Below are 23,723 nucleotides of genomic sequence, written 5' to 3' on the forward strand. Positions count from 1 at the left end.
ATTATTTACCATGTGTTTAATGCATATCGTGTGCCTTAGACATGAAACACAGGAATCTTAATTATAGGACAAGTGTTTTTACAACATGCTTTAACTAACCTTGCGTTTAATGAAAGAGAAAAGTCCCCTGCTAGACAATATTAAGTCTACGGATTTACAACTCTACAATCAGGGGTTCGATTCCCCTCGTTAGACTTAGCAGATAGCCCGATGTGGCTTTGCTGTAAGAAAACAAACACACATACACGCAAGAGAAAATTTAAACGGTAACTACCAGTTTTACTCTTTTTGCCTACTCATGTCGCTGCTAGAAATGGAAAACGTGTTTTACGTACTGATAATACAATTAAAATCTTACTTAATGCCTTACATATAAACAGAAAATACGGTTATAATTTTAAGAAAGCATAACGCTTTCAGGCTTATAGAATAACCCATTATACACTTTTTACAAACTCGGCGATAAAAATGTTCCTTATTTGTTTAGTTTATAAATAATTTTGGGTTGATCAAGGTTGTTGTTTTATTAGCCCAAAGCTTCTAAATAAACTATCTCTACCCTATCTATCGCTCAATATTTCAGCACTGTATGTTGGTAAACTTACCACTAACCAACCCACCAGGAAACTTTAGGAGTCATAAATTGTGTGTGTTTGTGTATTTTCTTATAGCAAAGCCACATCGAGTTATCTGCTGCGTTTACCGAGGGGAATAGAACCCCTAATTTTAGAGTTGTAAATCCGTAGACTTACCACTATACCAGCAAGGGCTAGAGTCATAAATTACTTGACCAGTTTTAGTGATTATTTATTCGCGATTGTTATAGTCTATTGTTTTCTATCGTTAGAAATATATCGAACTTAATCTTTTCAAATGCGTGACATTCAAACTAATAAGATTTTATTAAGTTTTTTTAACTTTATATTCCAGAAGTAAACTAAGATACTGCTTGTTTAAGGCACAGTTATTTCCATTTTCGTGATAAGTAACGTCTAAGTATTTTTATTTAAAACTCCTTTTCAAAAGTAAGAATTAGACTAAACGTCACCTATTGTCGTGGTGTAACAATTAACAAACGTATTTTTTAATATTCAATATATAAGATACGAGACAAAACATAATTTACACTAAGAATACATATATATGTACAAAATTTCTCTTTTTTTCCACAAAGTTATATCAGTGTTTTTTTTTAATTTCGCGCAAAGCTACTCGAGGGCTATCTGCGCTAGCCGTCTCTAATTTAACAGTGTAAGATTAGAGGGAAGGCAGCTAGTCATCACCACCCACCGCCGACTCTTGGGCTACTCTTTTACCAACGAATATTGGGATTGACCGTCACATTATAACGCCCCCACGGCTGAAAGGGCAAGCATGTTTGGTGTGACCGGGATTCGAACCCGTAAATTACGAGTCTAACGTCTTAACACACTAGGCCATGCGTGGCCTCTATATCAGTGGAAACAGTCAAATTATTCAACTGTCAAGGTCTCAAAGAGACAGTAACTACTCCAACAATTCCAACCCTTAAAGTAACAATGACTCTGCTGCCTTTCAAACTCACAGAGACACAAGTATCTTTCATCCTCTTAAGGTTCTCATAAAGATAATGATTCCCATGGGAAGTTTTTTTAAGTGCTTAAGAATATCTTTTGTAACAAATTATTAAAAGGGTTATTTTTTTGCATGTGATAGTGAGAAGTGGCAACGATAAAAAACAAACCCGAGACTCAACAGTTAGAGTTATTGTTAATATAGAACGGTTAACATAAAATTCGGTATACTAACAAACCCTGTTAATTTTAGCAAATGAATTTGAGAATCAGTATCAACAAGCCATGCTCGTGTTAAGAAACGGACGTAAGGATTGATACTGTTAAACGTTGTTTGTGTACTATGTTCTCCTGACGTCATTCTTAATAAATTCTGTTCATGTTAAAATAGGAATATAAGAATCAATTAAAATCATGTTAGTGTCATTTTTTGTATTTGATTGCTTTGTAAAACATGTAGTAAAATTATTTATTTACAGGAACAGTAGTGTGGAAGTGTTTCTGTTTACCCTGAAAGCTGCCCGGCATGGCCAAGCGTGTTAAGGCGTGCGACTCGTAATCTGAGGGTCGCGAGTTCGCATCCCCGTCGCGCCAAACATGCTCGCCCTTTCAGCCGTGGGGGCGTTATAATGTGACGGTCAATCCCACTATTTGTTAGTAAAAGAGTAGCCCAAAAGTTGGCGGTGGGTGGTGATGACTAGCTGCCGTCTCTTTAGTGTTACACTGCTAAATTAGAGACTGCTAGCGCAGATAGCCCTCGTGTAGTTTTGCGCAAAAGTAAAGAAAATAAACATAGAAACGTAGTCGCGGCTAATTTTTATTTTATTCTTGTAACGTTATTATGCCTTCACGGCTGAAAGGGCTAACATGTTTGGTGTGACGGGGATGCGAACCCGTGACCCTCAGATTACGAGTCGCACGCCTTAACCACCTGGCCATGCCAGGCGAAAAACTTACTTTATCATGCCTTTGTTTCTGCATTTATCTTTCTTTTCTATGGCCCGGCATGGCCAAGCGTGTTAAGGCGTGCGACTCGTAATCTGAGGGTCGCGGGTTCGAATCCCCGTCGCGCCAAACATGCTCGCCCTTTCAGCCGTGGGGGCGTTATAATGTGACGGTCAATCCCACTATTCGTTGGTAAAAGAATAGCCCAAGAGTTGGCGGTGGGTGGTGATGACTAGCTGCCTTCCCTCTAGTCCTACACTGCTAAATTAGGGACGGCTAGCACAGATAGCCCTGGAGTAGCTTTGTGGGAAATTCAAAAAAACAAACAAAACCCTAAAAGCTGTTTTACCAGCGGTATTAAAATATGTGTAAGAACCAGTTTGACATCAAATCTCATGAAAGTCCTAATTAATTAGAACTTTATATCTATAGCTATCTATATATATATTGTTAAAAGTGTTAAAATCCTTTTATGTTTAAATTCCTTACCATGATTTGTGGACATCCTGTTTTTAAATTAGATCTTTCACAGATCGAACTATTGAAGTATGAATATACGATTGTTTCAAAATGAAAGAGAGGCTAGCACGTTCTTTTTTATCACAATCACTTTTAAACTGGTTCGTAGCTTACTGATTAAAATATTGTTAACATAGAAGAGTTTCGTGCCTTATTGATTGAAATATTGCTAATCTGGAACTGGTTCGTAGCTTACTGATTAAATTTTTGTTAATATAGAACAGGTTAATAGCTTACTGATTGAAATGTTGTTAATATAGAACAGGTTCGTATGCTTACTAATTGAAATATTGTTAATCCTGAAGTGGTTCGTATGCTTACTGATTAAAATATTGTTAACATAGAAGAGTTTCGTGCCTTATTGATTGAAATATTGCTAATCTGGAACTGGTTCGTAGCTTACTGATTAAATTTTTGTTAATATAGAACAGGTTAATAGCTTACTGATTGAAATGTTGTTAATATAGAACATGTTCGTATGCTTACTAATTGAAATATTGTTAATCCTGAAGTGGTTCGTATGCTTACTGATTAAAATATTGGTAATACAGAAGAGGTTCGTGCCTTATTGATTGAAATATTGTTAATCTGGAATTGGTTCGTAGATTACTGATTAAATTTTTGTTAATATAGAACAGGTTGATAGCTTACTGATTGAAATGTTGTTAATATAGAACAGGTTCGTATGCTTACTGATTGAAATATTGTTAATATAGAAAATGTTTGTAGCTTACTGATTGAAATATTGTTATTTACGTGTGGTAAATACCACCAGCGACCTAGTTCTCATTTGCGAATAATCTATTCATTAAATATTACAGAGCATAAACAAAATCTGTTATTGTCTAACTACAAATTCACTAGTTACATTCTAAATTAAGAAATTTTCAAACCAAACTTGAATTAAGTTCTTCGAGGCGACTTGAGCACGTGGACATGCTCTAAAGCGTAATTTTGACTTTCTTTCAACCCAGTCTTATTCACTCGTTTTTCTTACAGATTATCATGAAGCGACACGTCAGGCAACTGTGTAAGTGAGATCCGAGTGAACAGCTGTCGTTAGAAAGCTATTACTTCTATTCGAGATTGACTGAGCGTTACGACAAAAGTAGTGTGGTTAAGGATTTAATAAATATGGTGACAGAAAAAGACAGAGAGGGAAAGAGAAGAAAAGTGCGTTTCGAATGCGTCCATCCAATACGTACAAGTATACATGTCTAGAGTTCTGCACATGTAAACACAATAAAGCGAAAGTAATTGCGTCATAAGATAAACAGTTAAAGAAGAAATTACTACAAATGGTTCTAGTAACTATTTAGCAGTTTCTAAATCTGTGCGTGGATCATTTAGGAAATCCAGAAATTTATTCTATATCATTGACTCGTGTAGTAATTGTCATTTGGATTGTAATTACATATGTATATTACACTTTAACTTCATTAAAGTTCTACATGTGAAAACGATAATGGGATTACAACTGAGTGAGTTTGATCTTCCATACGTTAAACACAGTTTATAATTTACACTATAAAGACATAAAGATATGTGAGAGTGATAATTAAAGATCATTACATCAGTCTTGTTTCAGTGAAATATTTTGCTCTAACCTATTCACGACATGCAATTTTATAATCTCCCCTATGGCTCAGCGGTGAAATTGATTTCTTACAGTACTACGGCATGGCCAGGTGGGTTAAGGGTAATCCGAAGGTAGTGTGTTCGAATCCCCGTCACGCCAAACATGCTCGCCCTTTCAGCCGTGGGGGCGTTATAATGTAACGGTCAATTCATTAGTAAAAGAGTAGCCCAAGAATTGACGGTGGGTGATGATGACTAGCTGCCACTCTCTAGTATTACACTGAAAAATTAAGGACGGCAAGCACAGATAGCCCTCGTGTAGCTTTGCATGGAATTCAAAACAAACCACACCAAAATTACAGTATTAAAATTCGGGGATCGATACCTACGATTGGCGTAGTGCAGACAGCTCGTTTTGATTCTTTGCGTTTAATGTAGAGCAAATGAGAAGTTGTATCGGTATATATATATGTAAGAAAATACTTCATATTGACTCTTTAAATGCGTGGCTGCTGATAAAATGTTCACTTTCAGTAGGCGTGCGTTGAATATTGGAAAGGGTTTTTCGTGCAGCTTGACGTCTGAACGCTTTCAAATTCGAAACGCCGAAATCAAACAAAATGAAACAAAAAGCCCATTTCAACAAACTTGTTAGTTCTTGAGCAATCGAATCGTTCTATATTTACAATTTTTACAAGTTTTATTTTAGGGTCTTGGGGAATTGCAAATCCGCTAGGAGAGCAATAAGTTTATTGAGATATTGTCTGAGTTAACACTTGTTCAGGAGTAGAATTTCCTTCGGGTGTTCTCGTTTCATGATCTGCTCACAAAACAACCTAAACAACATTTATTGCATTGTTGAATTTCAGGCATGTTTTTCACTCAATACTCCATTGAGCTGAAGTGTATGTTGTTACGTTTGATTGTTATGAAGTACAAGTTATCCAATGGCCTATTTATGTTAAACCCTCACCACCGATATCGAAATTCAGTTTTTAGGGACTTGCCACTGCGTCACTGGGGAGGAAAGGAGATATAGTATTCTGTTTGTTTTTGAATTTCGCGCAAAGCTACACGAGAGCTATCTGCGCTAGCCGTCTCTAACTGTGTAGTGTAAGACTATAGGAAAGGTAGCTAGTCATCACCACCCACCGCCAACTCTTGGGCTACTCTTTTACCAACGAATAGTGGGATTGACCGTCACATTATAACGCCCCCACGGCTGAAAGGGTGAGAATGTTTGGTGCGACCGGGATTCGAACCCGCTACCCTCGCATTACGAGTCGAACGCCTTAACCCACCTGCCCATGCCGAGCCTAGTATTCTGTAAAACTACGCTTATTCATTTTGGAAAATTAAAGCTTATAAGGCCCGATATCTTTTCGAAACAGAAAAAAAATAAATTAAAGTGCACCATATGATGTGAAACTGGTAAATTTATACCAAATATTATTTTTTATATTTCATTAGCTACAAAAATTATAGGCTTTAAAAATCGCAGAGTGGTTCTGGTACTTTATGCGAGATTAACTGATATAATTCACAACACCAAAAAGTGAAGATAAACGTTTTGATTGATAGCTGAATATTATTAGTATATCCTAAAAATGGGCGTACAGTACCAATTAGCACCTTTTAGTTCACGAAGCAACGCTGCTAAACACGTGTAGCTCAAACACTCATCTTTGGGTCTAACACTTGTTTGCAACTTTAACGCATACCTGTAATATTTATTCCCATGTGTAACACTTACACACGTCTCTATCTCTAGCATATATTTATAACTCTATTAGTCTCAACTTTGAAACAAGCCTGTAAGTGTAACACTCTTAAGCAACTTTAACACACTATAAAAATTTATTCCATGTCTGAAACACAACTTACAGCTTTACATCTACCGTATTTATATTACTTTAACATTCTTTGTAACTCTGAACCAAGTTTGTAACTCGAATATTTTCCTTCAACTTTAACAGACGTCCATAACATCTACACGCTCTTTTAGCTTTATCTGTTTTTATATCACCCTCTATCGCTCTAACACGTGTCTGTACTTTGAAAAATAATTGTGAAAGTGATAAACGTGTAAACATGTTTTCATCACTACCACATGCTTGTTACTTTAATACTCTCTATAGCTCTTAACAAATCTGTAATAGTAACATATTGTCTTAACTTTATCATATATTTGTTACTTTAATACTCTCTGTAGCTCTTAACAAATCTGTAATAATAACATATTGTCGTAACTTTATCATATATTTGTTACTTTAATACTCTCTGTAGCTCTTAACAAATCTGTAATAGTAACATATTGTCTTAACTTTATCATATATTTGTTACTTTAATACTCTCTGTAGCTCTTAACAAATCTGTAATAATAACATATTGTCGTAACTTTATCATATATTTGTTACTTTAATACTCTCTGTAGCTTTTAACAAATCTGTAATAGTGACATATTGTCTTAACTTTGTCATATATTTGTTACTTTAATACTCTCTCAACACTAAAACAAACACGTAACACTAACATACGACTCTATTTTTACCACATGTATGTTTTTCTAACACCATGTGACTCTAAAACAAACTTGTAACAGTAACATACGGCTTTAGTTCTATCACATGTTTATTACTCCAGTTTTCTCCATAACCCTAAAATACGCTTATTACACTCACACGAGGATGTAGCTCTACCGTATATCTGATTGTTTGATGTACTCTGTAGTTGTAACTTTAACATTTTTGGGAAAATAACAAGCATGTATAACACAAACACACGCCTTAATCTCAAGCTAACAATGCTATGCAAGACACGTGAGCTATCTCTTCAAATATTTGTCTCTGTGTGCCTGTTCAGTTAATGTTCTAATTTGAATGGCCCAAATGTTTTGGTAATGCTACAGAATTTAGTGAGACTTTATCCGTATGGTAATGAATCTGAGCTAACTGTATATTGAAATTACTGGTAGGTTTCCAATCAGTCCGCGTCTAAAATAGAGTGTAACGAGTAAAAGACTAGGTTTCGAGATTAATCAAATCAGTGCTACTTAGAATCTAGCGTTGGTAATTTAAATTATAATTTATTTTCCAAGAACTATAGGAACACACGTGAGACGAGAGATTTATTAATGTTGTGAAAACGGCTTCAAGATTTTACCTAGCTTTAATGATGGAATTAATCAGTCTATAAAAGAGGGCTTAATTAACAGACCAAAGAGGCGATGCCCAATGGAGCATGAGTCATGAATGAGAAGGGGCTTACCGAGATAATTTATCTGTCTCAAAATTTAAATGAAAAATGGAAAAAAAAAACATTTCGTTAATTCTGGGCCAGACTTAAATTTTCTGTTTCTTTCCCAGTTTTTTAATAATCATATAAACACTCACACAGGGACTTTTTAAACCTCTTTTAACTTTTAACTGACTCTCTAAAAGTCTCAACAAATATTAACAATGCTGCAGAATAACTTTATTCTCATATTTATTAAGTGTTCGTTGTTTGTTTGTTTTGAATTTCGCGAAAAGCTACACGAAGGCTATCTGAGCTAGTCGTCCCCAATTTAGCAGTGTAAGACTAGAGTGAAGACAGCTAGATATCACCACCCACCGCCAACTCTTGTGCTACTCTTTTACCAACGAATAGTGGGATTGACCGTCACATTATAACGCCCCCACGGCTGAAAGGGTGAACATGTTCGGTGTGACGGGGATTAGAACCTCGGATTACGAGTCGAGCGCCTTAACCACTTGCTATGCCAGGCCTATTTATTAAGTACTTTATATTTCATAACACTGATTCGGTATTGAAATGAATGAAGTGTTAACAAGTGTATTTATTGGTAAGGACAGTACAAAAGAGTTTACAGTTAATATTTGTTATTAAATTGAACGTTTATTAATATTCAAATAATATAAAGTTTCTTTTGCAAGAGACTATTTTAATTTGGATAATGCTTTATTGTTTGCAAGAAAATTGTATGACGCATGCGTTGTTTTTTCCTGCAGAATGATTGAGTAATGCTAAAAACACAGTTTACTAGGGGCTCAACGTGCGTCTTTTGTGAAGTTCAAAAGATATTTTTTTTCAACTTCTGCTAATATGTGTACATACACACATAGATTGACAAGTAAATAGATAAATATGAAACTCATCATAGGAAAAAGGTGGCATTTCATTGGTTTAATCCGAAGACCTTCTACCTATCAGATTTAGTTGAGACACTTGCAATCTAGAATAACGGAAGTTTCAAAACTGACATACACATTCTCGGCACAAGCAGATTGGCGGAAAAGTATCACGTGAGTTGCAGCAACAGCTGATATCATTCCTTTTGACGAACCCGGCATCAAATGACGCTGAAAGCTTCAAGACAACGTTCCGTTGTTGCGGCACTGAGAAACACGGATACCCCCCCAAGAGTTATACTGTTTGTCTTTTGAGCTCTAGGATATCGTGTACCATCCTTGGGTCTCATTATTAAGTGTTTATACAGAGTTAAAGTCAAAGTAAGATGACCTAGAAACAGAAGTTAAAGGAACTATTTGATTTCCGCGCTAATTAATTTGTAACTATCAGTTCGGAACTTCTAAAAATCAATTATTTCTACAGCGGAGAACTATAATTTGGCTTCATCATATTTGACAACAAACAATATGCGTCTACTGGATTTTTCAAGTCGTGCCACTCAATACCTTCAATATTTTATAAGGACATTCAAAAAATAGTTCTCGAAAATATAATAAATTGACGGTTATCACAAGTTTTCGGTTTTGTTTGCCCCACCAAAAAGAAAAAAACAACAACGAACTAGTTTTAAGCGGAATTAAAGAGAACCGTCATGTACGGGTTAATTTTGGAAAATCTTAGTCAATATATTATTGTGGTATACGGAGAGGACAAATGGGAAATAATTCGAAAGCTTGCTAAAGTTGAACACGCCACCTTTAGTACACATAAGGTCTATCCTGACAGTTACATCCCTAAATTAGCAGCTAAAGCTTCAAAGGTAAGTGGATTTAATTTACCTAGAAAGCTTTGATTATTGCTTGTTTCACTGGACAAAGACAGTCCTGTAAAACCTGAAAATAGATGGACTTAAAGCTTCTTGTTTGATTCATCTACGGGTGTAAACGTAATCTGTAAAAAGAGTCCAGTAAATAGGAATAAGTTAATTACTATACAGTTTTAAACGTGTACTTTGAGATCGCGTAGATCAAGCGTACATTTTTTTTGTCATCACTTCCGATTCAGAATAAGCAGTTGTTATGTAGTTTGTTCACATTTACAAATGGTTAATTTTATGAAAAACAAAAACATTTCTGGAAACTTATACTTCATATAAAGTTCGCTTCAGTCGTTACAGCGTACATAGTTAACTATGGCAAATTTTTGCTGCGTTCAGTTTCATTTATGTCAATATAACCCTTATGCCTAAAAGATATTTCGCTTGTTCAGAAGAACAAAGCTGCACAATCGATTTAATGTGCTGTACCTACCGCCCCCGGATGTTGGCACTTTAAACTGAAGCTTGCCTTTGGGAAGCTTGTTAAAGGGTATAATAAATACTGTGACAATTTCATATTTATTTTAAAGTTGTCTCGTGGTTTTACAGCGATGAGTTTCTAGACTTACAGCACTAAAATTCGGGGTTTGATTTCCTGCGCTAAAAACAGCAGATAACCTAGTGTTGTTTTGCTTTAGGTAAACAGAATCATAATGTTTATCTTAGTATATTTTTAAATTCGATTTTTAATACACTTTTGAGTATTCAAAGAATTTCAAAAAGAGAAAAAATTAATTTAAAAAAATCACAACTTTGGAGTCATGATTTAAAGATAATAATTTACTTGCCGATTTTGTAACGTACTAGAAAAACGTTCTGAGTGAGTTTCGGTTTCGTTTTAGTTTGTTAAATAACATTGATACAAGTATTTGTGTAGGGTAGGGCTTCTCTTTGGTTTTATTTGCTAGTTCATTTCATATATTTGAACAATGTTACATAAAGGATATCTGTGTTTGCTTTCCTAGTTTTCAACTGCCAACTTTTCAACTATTCAAACCGAATAGTTTAGTTTGAGCGGGGGCCTGGCATGGCCTAGCGCGTTAAGGCGTGCACTTCGTAATGTTAGGGTCGCGGGTTCGCACCCGAGCCCCGCCAAACATGCTCGCCCTCCCAGCTGTGGGGGCGTTATAATGTGACGGTCAATCCCACTATTCGTTGGTAAAAGAGTAGCCCAAGAGTTGGCGGTGGGTGGTGATGACTAGCTGCCTTCCCTCTTGTCTTACACTGCTAAATTAGGGACAGCTTGCACAGATAGCCCTCGAGTAGCTTTGTGCGAAATTCCAAAAACCAAACCACAAACCTAGTTTGAGCGTCACTCTCATAACGTGCCCACACAATTTTGTGGTAGTGGATCGCGAACACTGAACCCTCGGATTTACAATTTAAGCATGATAACTAGTAAACTAAGCCCAAACGTTATGTTGAGTAACTTTTTGAATGTCATGTTCTTTATAACAGATTAATAAATTTTATAATTTGTGGTCACTGAGACCTGGTACTACTTTCCTATATTTTTATTAGCTATTTTAAACCCTGAAACAACATGAAAACTCCTATGTCGATGATGGTTGCCACAGGTATGTTTTTGACGTAATTTCTTATAAGCTGCATAAGCTTTCATTGAGAAAATATGTAAGAATACAAAAACTCCGATAAATATTTCAAACCATGAATTGTTTGTTTTTGAATTTCGTACAAAGCTGCTCGAGGGCTATCTGTGCTAGCCGTCCCTAATTTAGCAGTGTAAGACCAGAGGGAAGGCAACTAGTCATCACCACCCACTGCCAGCTCTTGGGCTACTATTTTACCAACGAATAGTGGGATTGACCGTCACATTATAACGTTCCCACGGCTGAAAGAGCGAGCTAGTTTGGTGCGACGGAAGTTCGAACCCACGACCCTCAGATTACGAGTCGAGTGCCTTATCCACCTGGCCATGCGCAATGTTAAACATATAGTATTGCGATACAAACAAACGTAGAGGATAATATGTAGAGAAAAATGCAGGTAGTTAGTTATAGCATTTCTAATGTGAATGTGATTTAAAACGAAGAGAATAATCAGACAGCAGCTCATGTTACATTTTTCTCTTTCTTCTGTTGTGCTTTGATAAAAGTGGTGTATGTACACGCACAAAACGAAGCAGTAGTCTCTTATTTGTTACTCATGTTTATTCTAGACACATTACGTCGACGTGATACAATTTTTCCATTACGTTTCTTGCACGAAAGATACGAGAATATTGAGTTTACTTTAGAGAAGCTCACTTGAAGACAAACTTCTTGAAACTGTGGCAAAACCTTTTGTCGACCATCCTTTAGATAAATGTTTTTTTCTTTTGTCACTGACATGTCTTTGGTTTTCAATGTTGTCAAATATTTCATACCTTCATATTGAATGAAAAAATATACTTTAAGATAAGAAGTGCCACCAGATATCGTTTTATCAACTCCAGATGGCCTATAGTCACTGATTTTTCTTGTTTTCAATATCATCAAGTATTTCATATGAAATTAAAAATCCACTTTTACGAGTAAAAGTTCCACCAGATCTTGTTTTGTCACATGGTATCTCATCTCAGATTTCTGGAAGGAGGAAGAAGTATAATATTTCTAAATTATTTGTTCAGGTTGTTTCTTTCACCATCAATAAAACTCTTTGTTAAACTCATTAGGATCAGCAACTGTCTTTGTGTAGTCTTTGCTAAACCTACTAGGATTAGTAACTATTCTTGTGTAACCTTGGTTAAACCTATTAGAATTAGTAGCTGTTCTTGTTTAATCGTTTCTGCCAAGATCACTAACTGGTCTTGTATAGTCTTTGCTAAATCCATTAGGACTGGTGATTATAATGGCTGTTATAGGATTCTTGGAGTTATGATGGAACGAAGTCTTTCTCGTCGGTTATTTTCATATTGCAAAGTACATAATAAAATATAGATTATTAATGCAGCTAACGTTGTGGCGCATAAGCAAGTTATTTGTGTAACATTTTTATGACGTTGTAAAAATGTTCTAAAGTTATAAAGATGAGTTTGTAAACATAACTCTGATTGGTCTATTTTAAATTTGTGCCGATGCTTCAAACTGAATGTTTGTCAGTCTGTTTTTGTTAATATGTGCACCACCTAAAATCTGTCAAAATGTACACCTGCTATCAATGAATGACGCACATAACTACCCCCAAGTGGCACAACGGTATGTCCGCGGACATCCATCGCTAAAAACCGGGTTTCGATACCTGTGGTGAGCAGAGTACAGATAGCCCATTGTGTAGCTTTGTCCTTAATTCTAAACAAACAAACAAATGCACATAACTGAGGCTACAAATTCGTAAAGTTTATATAGATATTTTATGACGTCATTCTAAAACGTGTTAAAGACAACCCTACTGTAAGCCGTAACTTAACAGTGAAAAGGTTTACAGCACTCAGAAACAACCGCTTTTGTGAGCGAATATATTTTAAATTTCAAACAAAAAGATAAAGTATTTTGACACTTGAGTCTGTGTTTTCTTACAGCAAAGCCACATGTATAACCCTTCTGATTCCACCAAGGGTGATCGAACCTCTGATTTTAGCGTTGTAAATTCGTAGACTTACCGCTGTACCAACGGGGGATTTGACACTTGAGAAAACGTTGTAATGGTAATAGTTACAAATAATTTCTAATACCTGGAAAAATGTTTGTTTTAATTTCACGAAAGCTACACGAGGGCTATCTGCGCTAGCCGTCCCTAATTTAGCAGTGTCAGACTAGAGGGAAGGCAGCTAGTCATCACCACCCACTGCCAACTCTTGGGCTACTTTTTTATTAACGAATAGTAGGATTGACCGTCACATTATAACGCCCTCACTGCTGAAAGGGCGAGCATGTTTGGTGCGAAGGGGATTCGAACCCGCGACCCTCAGATTACGAGTCGAACGTAATGCCGGACCCTCGAATATTGAGTCGCACTTTCTTTCTAGTGTAACTTTCAAAATTTGTTGTGAATATTAAAAAACAATGCGCCTCTTGAAAAGACATATTGAAAAACATTACAGTTTTCCCATAGAAGAGAAAACACTTTTCAGTTACTATGTAATTGAAATGAAACTTGATGCCAAAATTACAGTTCGGCATCGACCACCACTTTACTGCACTGTGTTAGTTATTTGCATATCCTACGTAATGGTTGACGCGATGTTGTTGTGGAATACGTCGTAATCTACTTTTTTCAGTTCATTTTGTAACTATGGAAACGTGATGAAGGTAGTCTTCTATCACCTATTATGTAGACAGAAAAACATCGCATTCTTCAGGTAAATGAAGGTATTTAGTAGTTTGAATGAACTTCCTGTAATTTCGTTTTACCTTCCATTTGCACTTTCAGGTTATACCAGTGATAGAGGGTGTGTTTGTGTGTTTTTCTTATAGCAAAGCCACATCGGGCTATCTGTTGTGCCCACCGAGGGGAACCGAACCCCTGATTTTAGGGTTGTAAATCCGTAGACTTACCGCTACTGGCGGGGAACAATGATTATAATATTTATTAATTTTTTCCAAGAATTTTTTCTTTTGCTTTTGAATTTCGCACAAAGCTACACTAGGGCTATATGCGCTAGCCGTCCCTAATTCAGCAGTGTAAGACTAGAAGGAAGGCAGCTAGTCATCGATACCCACCGCCTACTCTTGGACTACTTTTTTACCAAATATTGATGATGGGCTTGATCGGCCATTATAACGCCCCCACGGCTGAAAGGGCGAGGATGTTTGGTGCTACGGGTATTCGAACCCGCCATCCTCGGACTTCCCCAGATAAATTCCTTAAAGCGTTTCTATAATCCGAGATAAGTAACATGTTTTCTATTCAAAACAATAACAACTTGAAGTTGTGGCTTTAGCACAAAACTACACAACAAACTATCTTCGCTATGTCTATCAAGGGGAATCGAACAGCGAATTTTTACAATGTAAGTCACCAAACTAATCGCTAATTAACTGGTCGTAGAAACTTGACGTTTCTAAATCAGTAAGAAAAATATTCATGTGAAAAATACATGTGAATAAATAAAATGGTACCTGACTAATTTCAGTTTTCTTTGTTATAAAAACATCGAAAAATTAACAGGTTTTATATCTCGATGAGTGGATTCCCTGTTTAACACTCGATGTCTACTTCCACTGTTTATCATTCGATGTCTACTTATACTGTTTATTACTTGATGTCTACTTCTACTGTTTATTACTCGATGTCTACTTCCACTGTTTATCACTCGATGTCTACTTCTACTGTTTATTACTCGATGTCTACTTCTACTGTTTATTACTTGATGTCTACTTCTACTGTTTATCACTCGATGTCTACTTCTACTGTTTATCACTCGATGTCTACTTCCACTGTTTATCACTCGATGTCTACTTCTACTGTTTATTACTCGATGTCTACTTCTACTGTTTATTACTTGATGTCTACTTCTACTGTTTATCACTCGATGTCTACTTCCACTGTTTATCACTCGATGTCTACTTCCACTGTTTATCACTCGATGTCTACTTCCACTGTTTATCACTCGATGTCTTCTTCTACTGTTTATTACTCGATGTCTACTTCTACTGTTTATTACTCGATGTCTATTTCTACTGTTTATTACTTGATGTCTACTTCTACTGTTTATCACTCGATGTCTACTTCTACTGTTTATTACTCGATGTCTACTTCTACTGTTTATTACTCGATGTCTACTTCCACTGTTTATCACTCGATGTCTACTTCTACTGTTTATTACTCGATGTCTACTTCTACTGTTTATCACTCGATGTCTACTTCCACTGTTTATCACTCGATGTCTACTTCTACTGTTTATTACTCGATGTCTACTTCTACTGTTTATCACTCGATGTCTACTTCTACTGTTTATTACTCGATGTCTACTTCTACTGTTTATCACTCGATGTCTACTTCTACTGTTTATTACTCGATGTCTACTTCTACTGTTTATTACTTGATGTCTACTTCTATTGTTTATCACTCGATGACTACCTTCACCTCAAAATTGGGGACTCTTTTGTGGGAGGATGTTTTTTTTTCCGATAGCTCTTTTTGCATTGTACTAAATGAAAAACAATCATATCGTCCATGCACAGTTTTATTGCTTCAAAAAGATCGATTTTCTTATTACATTTCATTTTGAAACTTGATATCTGAGTTATGCGTGTAGATTAAAAAATATAACTTGAGCTCTGAAAAAAAACACACCAACAACAAGGGCATCTTTTTGTATAACGGCTGCTCACAAACCTTCAATAACGAAAAACTGTGGCTTCTGGTTAGGGAAAGCAAAAGAATTCTTCATTAAGTTTTCAGAAGATACGTGTAACCCTTGTGGCAATAGATAGAAAGTGGATAGGCTATAGAAATCAAAACGGGAATTAATTAAGTTGTAAAGTTACAACTTCAAAAATCTCAGTTTAAGTGTAGATCTAGCAAGGGTTTGTGCATTATGTGCGATCTTTCTCTGTTATTTTAGCTTACTTGTTCTATTTCTTTGAGCGTGGAGTTTTATTTTTAACAGAAAGGTGGTACCTGTTCCTGACTTTCTACTTATCATGTTAAGTCATTTGTCGATTCGTCCAGGAAACACTGTTAACAAAGCTGTTGACTTCTTCATAAAATAAATAATGTCGACTCGTTCATAAAATAACGTTGGCACAGTTATTGACTCGTTCATAAAATAATTTTGACTCGTCTATAAAATAATGCTGACACAATTGTTTCTCGTCCATAAAATACTGATAACACACCCATTAACTTGTTAACAACATAATCTTGACGCAGCTGTTAAACCATTGATAAAATCTGTTAACAAAGCTTCTAATATATTTATAAAACACTAATGAAACAAATGTTGACTCAACTTTTAAATACCGATAACAGAACCGTTAAATTATTCCCATGAATAATGTTGACCTAACTGTTACTTGTTAATAAAACAGAGTTGTTTACCCATTCATAGCATACTCTTGATACATTTATTGAACCATCGAAAAAAAAACTGTTAACAAAGTCTTTATCTCATTTAAAAAAACTTTGACTCACCCTTAAAACAATTCGAACAGAATACGCGTTTAAATATGACTTATTAAAACGTATGTTTTATTACTTTATTTATTTATTTGCAGGCTATTTGCGTTAGCAGTTACTAGTTTTAAAGTTACAGACTAGAGGGAAAGCAGATGCTTAACATTACTCGCCGCCAACTCGAAGGTTATGCTAATTGAACAGCGGGTTTGACAGTCACTTAAATTTGGGAAAAAGATTTTTTTTTTATTTTGGTGTTAACGAGATGCAAACCTCGAACCCACGATACACCCGTTCCCTATTTATAGGCTAGTTTATTTATTCTCTTTAACAATGTTTAAAAGTCTGTGCACTTGTAACGCTAAAAACTGGGTTTCTATACCCCCCGGTGGGCATAACACAGATAGCCAATTGTGTAGTACTGTGCTTAATTCAAACAGACAAAAGTCATGAAACGTGAACAAGTAAAATCTACAGCGGTGAAAAAAAAAACAGAAAAATCTGATAAGATAAAATTACATATATGCATTTCAATAGTAATCAGGTACTTTTACGTAAAAAAAACAAAGTCGAAATTTGGTTTAATGTATAAATGCTGCCTTCATCTGAATGGTAGTATACAAGTAATGCTTGTCGTGATAATAGACACGGTTAACCACCTCTCACGCAAGACATTTTTCAGTTCCTAACTCTTACATTATTGATTCTGCGTAAGAACAGTAAAGTTAGGACTATAGCGCGGAACGCCCATTGAGAAAACATGGCGTCTAGAGATTCTTGTGAGGCGAGTTTTAAACTAGAAGGCGTCTTCATGGTCTGATAATCATTCGAAATAAATCATAACTAGGCATGTTTGGAGAAATGAAATATTAATTTGCGTTTGTTAGATTTCAGAGAACAATATTAAGAGTTAAAAAAATCAAAATATTTTTTCAGTTTCTTTCAAATTTTTAATTGTATTCATTTTCTTCACAGAAACGTATCTTTTATGGTACAGTTATAGTTGTAATCAATGAAAACATTGGGATAAGGTACGGTGAGTATACAAAGTCACAAATAATGAAAAATAGCCAATCGCCTCTGAATTCTTTCTTGTTTACTTGCTCGCTCACTTGAACGATTTCTTATATGTATACAATAAGGTAAACGTTCAAGACCCAAATGATTCAGGGATAACCGTCCATAACTTTGACCTGTGAGGAAACAAGTGAGGAAAACTTGTCGCCTGAAATAGGCTCTCATAAAACATGTTATCGCTATAAGAAAGTAGTATTAAATAAAACATGTTATCGCTGTAAGAAAGTAGTATTAAATAAAACATGTTATCGCTATAAGAAAGTAGTATTAAATAAAACATGTTATCGCTATAAGAAAGTAGTATTAAATAAAACATGTTATCGCTATAAGAAAGTAGTATTAAATAAAACATGTTATCGCTATAAGAAAGTAGTATTAAATAAAACATGTTATCGCTATAAGAAAGTAGTATTAAGTAAAACATGTTATCGCTATAAGAAAGTAGTATTAAATAAAACATGTTATCGCTATAAGAAAGTAGTATTAAATAAAACATGTTATCGCTATAAGAAAGTAGTATTAAATAAAACATGTTATCGCTATAAGAAAGTAGTATTAAGTAAAACATGTTATCGCTATAAGAAAGTAGTATTAAATAAAACATGTTATCGCTATAAGAAAGTAGTATTAAATAAAACATGTTATCGCTATAAGAAAGTAGTATTAAGTAAAACATATTATCGCTATAAGAAAGTAGTATTAAATAAAACATGCTATTGCTATAAGAAAGTAGTATTAAATAAAACATATTATCGCTATGAGAAAGTAGTATTAAGTAAAACATATTATCGCTATAAGAAAGTAGTATTAAATAAAACATGCTATTGCTATAAGAAAGTAGTATTAAATAAAACATATTATCGCTATGAGAGAAAGTAGAATTAGAGTAAAACATGTTATCGCTATAAGAAAGTAGTATTAAGTAAAACATGTTATCGCTATAAGAAAGTAGTATTAAATAAAACATGTTATCACTATAAGAAAGTAGTATTAAGTAAAACATGTTATCGCTAGAAGAAAGTAGTATTAAGTAAAACATGTTATCGCTAGTAGAAAGTAGTATTAAGTAAAACATGTTATCACTATAAGAAAGTAGTATTAAGTAAAACATGTTATCGCTAGAAGAAAGTAGTATTAAGTAAAACATGTTATCGCTATAAGAAAGTAGTATTAAATAAAACATGTTATCGCTGTAAGAAAGTAGTATTAAATAAAACATGTTATCGCTATAAGAAAGTAGTATTAAATAAAACATGTTATCGCTATAAGAAAGTAGTATTAAATAAAACATGTTATCGCTATAAGAAAGTAGTATTAAATAAAACATGTTATCGCTATAAGAAAGTAGTATTAAATAAAACATGTTATCGCTATAAGAAAGTAGTATTAAGTAAAACATGTTATCGCTATAAGAAAGTAGTATTAAATAAAACATGTTATCGCTATAAGAAAGTAGTATTAAATAAAACATGTTATCGCTATAAGAAAGTAGTATTAAATAAAACATGTTATCGCTATAAAGAAGTAGTATTAAGTAAAACATGTTATCGCTATAAGAAAGTAGTATTAAATAAAACATGTTATCGCTATAAGAAAGTAGTATTAAATAAAACATGTTATCGCTATAAGAAGTAGTATTAAGTAAAACATATTATCGCTATAAGAAAGTAGTATTAAATAAAACATACTATTGCTATAAGAAAGTAGTATTAAATAAAACATATTATCGCTATGAGAAAGTAGTATTAAGTAAAACATATTATCGCTATAAGAAAGTAGTATTAAATAAAACATGCTATTGCTATAAGAAAGTAGTATTAAATAAAACATATTATCGCTATGAGAAAGTAGAATTAAGTAAAACATGTTATCGCTATAAGAAAGTAGTATTAAGTAAAACATGTTATCGCTATAAGAAAGTAGTATTAAATAAAACATGTTATCACTATAAGAAAGTAGTATTAAGTAAAACATGTTATCGCTAGAAGAAAGTAGTATTAAGTAAAACATGTTATCGCTAGTAGAAAGTAGTATTAAGTAAAACATGTTATCACTATAAGAAAGTAGTATTAAGTAAAACATGTTATCGCTAGAAGAAAGTAGTATTAAGTAAAACATGTTATCGCTATAAGAAAGTAGTATTAAATAAAACATGTTATCGCTGTAAGAAAGTAGTATTAAATAAAACATGTTATCGCTATAAGAAAGTAGTATTAAATAAAACATGTTATCGCTATAAGAAAGTAGTATTAAATAAAACATGTTATCGCTATAAGAAAGTAGTATTAAATAAAACATGTTATCGCTATAAGAAAGTAGTATTAAATAAAACATGTTATCGCTATAAGAAAGTAGTATTAAGTAAAACATGTTATCGCTATAAGAAAGTAGTATTAAATAAAACATGTTATCGCTATAAGAAAGTAGTATTAAATAAAACATGTTATCGCTATAAGAAAGTAGTATTAAATAAAACATGTTATCGCTATAAGAAAGTAGTATTAAAGTAAAACATGTTATCGCTATAAGAAAGTAGTATTAAATAAAACATGTTATCGCTATAAGAAAGTAGTATTAAATAAAACATGTTATCGCTATAAGAAAGTAGTATTAAGTAAAACATATTATCGCTATAAGAAAGTAGTATTAAATAAAACATGCTATTGCTATAAGAAAGTAGTATTAAATAAAACATATTATCGCTATGAGAAAGTAGTATTAAGTAAAACATATTATCGCTATAAGAAAGTAGTATTAAATAAAACATGCTATTGCTATAAGAAAGTAGTATTAAATAAAACATATTATCGCTATGAGAAAGTAGAATTAAGTAAAACATGTTATCGCTATAAGAAAGTAGTATTAAGTAAAACATGTTATCGCTATAAGAAAGTAGTATTAAATAAAACATGTTATCACTATAAGAAAGTAGTATTAAGTAAAACATGTTATCGCTAGAAGAAAGTAGTATTAAGTAAAACATGTTATCGCTAGTAGAAAGTAGTATTAAGTAAAACATGTTATCACTATAAGAAAGTAGTATTAAGTAAAACATGTTATCGCTAGAAGAAAGTAGTATTAAGTAAAACATGTTATCGCTAGAAGAAAGTAGTATTAAATAAAACCTAAGTTACTAAACAATAAGAGACTAATCCTAACCCATCCCACTATAATAAAATTGAAACTAAATTTGGTCTTAAAATTAATAAATTTATTGATAAAACAAATAACAAAACAAGATAACAAAATCGATACAAATTTTGATCTCCTGATATATATTCTTCTCTGTAAAAAATTACTCTAGAAATTAATACAGCAAACGATAAAAACATTAGAGACACTCAATCATAAACTCAACAGGGCAATTATTCATCGAAAACAAATAATACTCAAAAAATATTGCAAAATCAATTGATATGAAATAAAGACAAATGAAAAACACCATGAACATTAATAATAAAATAAAAATAGGTCAAACAAGACTTAAGATAACATTTTACTTTTTTAGAACCACAACCTAAAATTCTTATTAAACTAAAGTTTTAAAATCAGTATGATCATAAATCAGTATTAAATACCAAAACATTTAATGAAATAATAAGAAAAACAATAACATATACTCGCGAACTCTGATTCCATCAAAAGAAGATCTCGTTCATCTTTTTCCATTTTGTTTAGATGAAAATATGAACAAAGAATAACAAGAAGAAAAAAAGGATAACATAATTAAACAAATTATAGTTCACTTTTTGATCCAATTATTTTTATTATTAAAAAATTTCACCAAATAAATTTATTGAAGACGGAGCAGCTATATTAAATACCCAAAATAAAAATCATCATATAGCTAATAAAGGAAAAATTCTTATTATACCCTTTAAAATTACTAATCTTCGAGAATGAAAACGCTCATAAATAAAATTTGCTAAACAAAATAAAGCAGAAGACCATAATCCATGAGCAATTATTAATAAAAGAGCACCACAACAACCTTATCTACTTAAAGTTACAATTCCTCCTAAAACCATTTCTATATGTCTAACAGAAGAATAAACAATTAAAGACTTTAAATCCACCTGGAGTACACAAATAAATCTGGTATATAAACCACCTACTAAACCTAAACTTATTAAAAAACCAGCAATATTTATAATAATATTATAAAATATAATATTCTGAAATAAAAATAAAACATGAAATAAACTATAACCCCCTAATTTCAATAAAGTTCCTGCTAAAATCATTCATCCTGCAATTGGAGCCTACACATTAGCTTTAGGAAGTCATTGATGTAATATATATATATATATACATTGGTAATTTTACTAAAAAAGCAATAATAAACATAAAAACTAAATTATTTCCATTCGTCTTTCATTTAACATTAAAATATAAAGTATTATTCTTCCCTTAATTATATATATATATAAAATACCAACCAAAAGAGGTAAAGAAGTACATAAAGTATAGAAAAACATATAAATTCCAGCCTGAACACGTTCAGGTTGTTCCCCTTATCCAACAATTCATAAAAAGTAGGAATCAATAGACATTCAAAAGAAATATAAAATAACAATAAATCCAAACAACCAAAACTTAAAAAAAAACAAAATTACTAAATAAGAAAATTTCTCTTTATTTAAATTATTCCTATGAATTTTATATCTAGCAAATAATATTAATGAACAAATTTAACAGGACAATCTAATTAAAGAAAATCTTAATAAATCACCACCTATTATTATAGAAAAACAACTAAATCTAGAAAAACAGTAAATAAACAAATTCTAAAAAAACTTAAAAAACAAACTACAATGAATTACCTCTCAAGAAAAAATAAAAATACACAATCATAAAAACATATACATTAAAACTCCTAACATTCACGTAATTTAATTCAAGAAAAATAATCATTTTCATGTGACCGAACAATTAAAACAAGAATTCTTAATCCTAAACTTCTTTCCCAAACAACCATAGTTAAAAAACACAATAAAAACCTCTTCTTTCCTATTCTTCCTCTAACTATAAAAATATTATTAAAAATCCTCCTAATATTAATATATTAATATATTAAAAATGGCTGGTATGGATAGAGAAAGCACTAATAGAGGAGTGAACAACGTTTCGACCTTCTTTAGTCATTCTAATCTTAACAATGTAGATAATAAATGCTTACGATTTATTAAAAAATCTCAAAAGTCCAAAAAATAAATATTTACTCCAAATATTATCATATTAAAATTTATTACCATTAGTTTTAGTAGTATAAATAAAACCTCGGTCTTAAAAATCGAAAAAAGGTAAAAACCTTTGAAAAAATTTTCAGTTTAAACTATTTTCTAAAAATTATAAAAATTATAATTATATTATTACTCTATTTATCTATTACATTTTAAATTATTTCTCATCCTATTATAATAATTTTAATCTTATTTTTCAACAATTTAAATTAGTTTAATAACAACACTATTCATAAAAGCTTCATGGTTTTCCTACACCTTATTTCTTATTATTTTAGGAGGTATACTTGTAGTATTCATTTACATTACAAGACTTGTTCCAAATGAACCTTTCAAATCCTCATTAACAACAATAATTATCATTTTAAGTTCATTCCCCTTCTTTTCCTAATTTATAATGAGATATTTTATTGTAAACCTACTACTTTTAAAATTTCAATTTCAAAAATATTTTCATCTTTATCATTATAATTACCATTTTATTAGTGTCTCTCCTTATTATTACTTTAATTACAGTAGTTAAAATTTCAAAAATTTCACAAATACGAATTCGACAAAATTAATGATAACATATATCCGAAAAGCATACCTTTTTTATGAAACTTTGAGTCTTTATTAGTACTTTGTTTACTTATTCAAGTTTTAACATGATTTTTTTATCAATACACCACTCCCCATACT

At 32.7% G+C, this 23,723-nt stretch overlaps 1 protein-coding gene and 2 pseudogenes across 1 annotated transcript in view; 2 read left to right on the top strand and 1 right to left on the bottom strand.

Moving 5' to 3' along the window:
- The first annotated feature begins 9,323 nt into the window (after nucleotides 1-9,323).
- Nucleotides 9,324-23,723, top strand: part of LOC143228038 (soluble guanylate cyclase 88E-like) — a 93,471-nt gene continuing 79,071 nt past the window's right edge. Inside the window, exon 1 of the mRNA XM_076459383.1 lies at nucleotides 9,324-9,606. Within this exon, the coding sequence (XP_076315498.1) occupies nucleotides 9,439-9,606 (168 nt within the window). The 5' untranslated portion in view covers nucleotides 9,324-9,438. The remainder of the gene's footprint in view (nucleotides 9,607-23,723) is intronic.
- On the bottom strand, nucleotides 21,639-22,777 carry LOC143227894 (NADH-ubiquinone oxidoreductase chain 4-like; annotated as a pseudogene).
- LOC143227895 (uncharacterized) overlaps nucleotides 23,139-23,723 on the top strand; it is a 10,552-nt pseudogene continuing 9,967 nt past the window's right edge.

Source organism: Tachypleus tridentatus, chromosome 10, assembly GCF_004210375.1.
Source record: "Tachypleus tridentatus isolate NWPU-2018 chromosome 10, ASM421037v1, whole genome shotgun sequence".
In the NCBI taxonomy this organism is placed as follows: domain Eukaryota; kingdom Metazoa; phylum Arthropoda; class Merostomata; order Xiphosura; family Limulidae; genus Tachypleus; species Tachypleus tridentatus.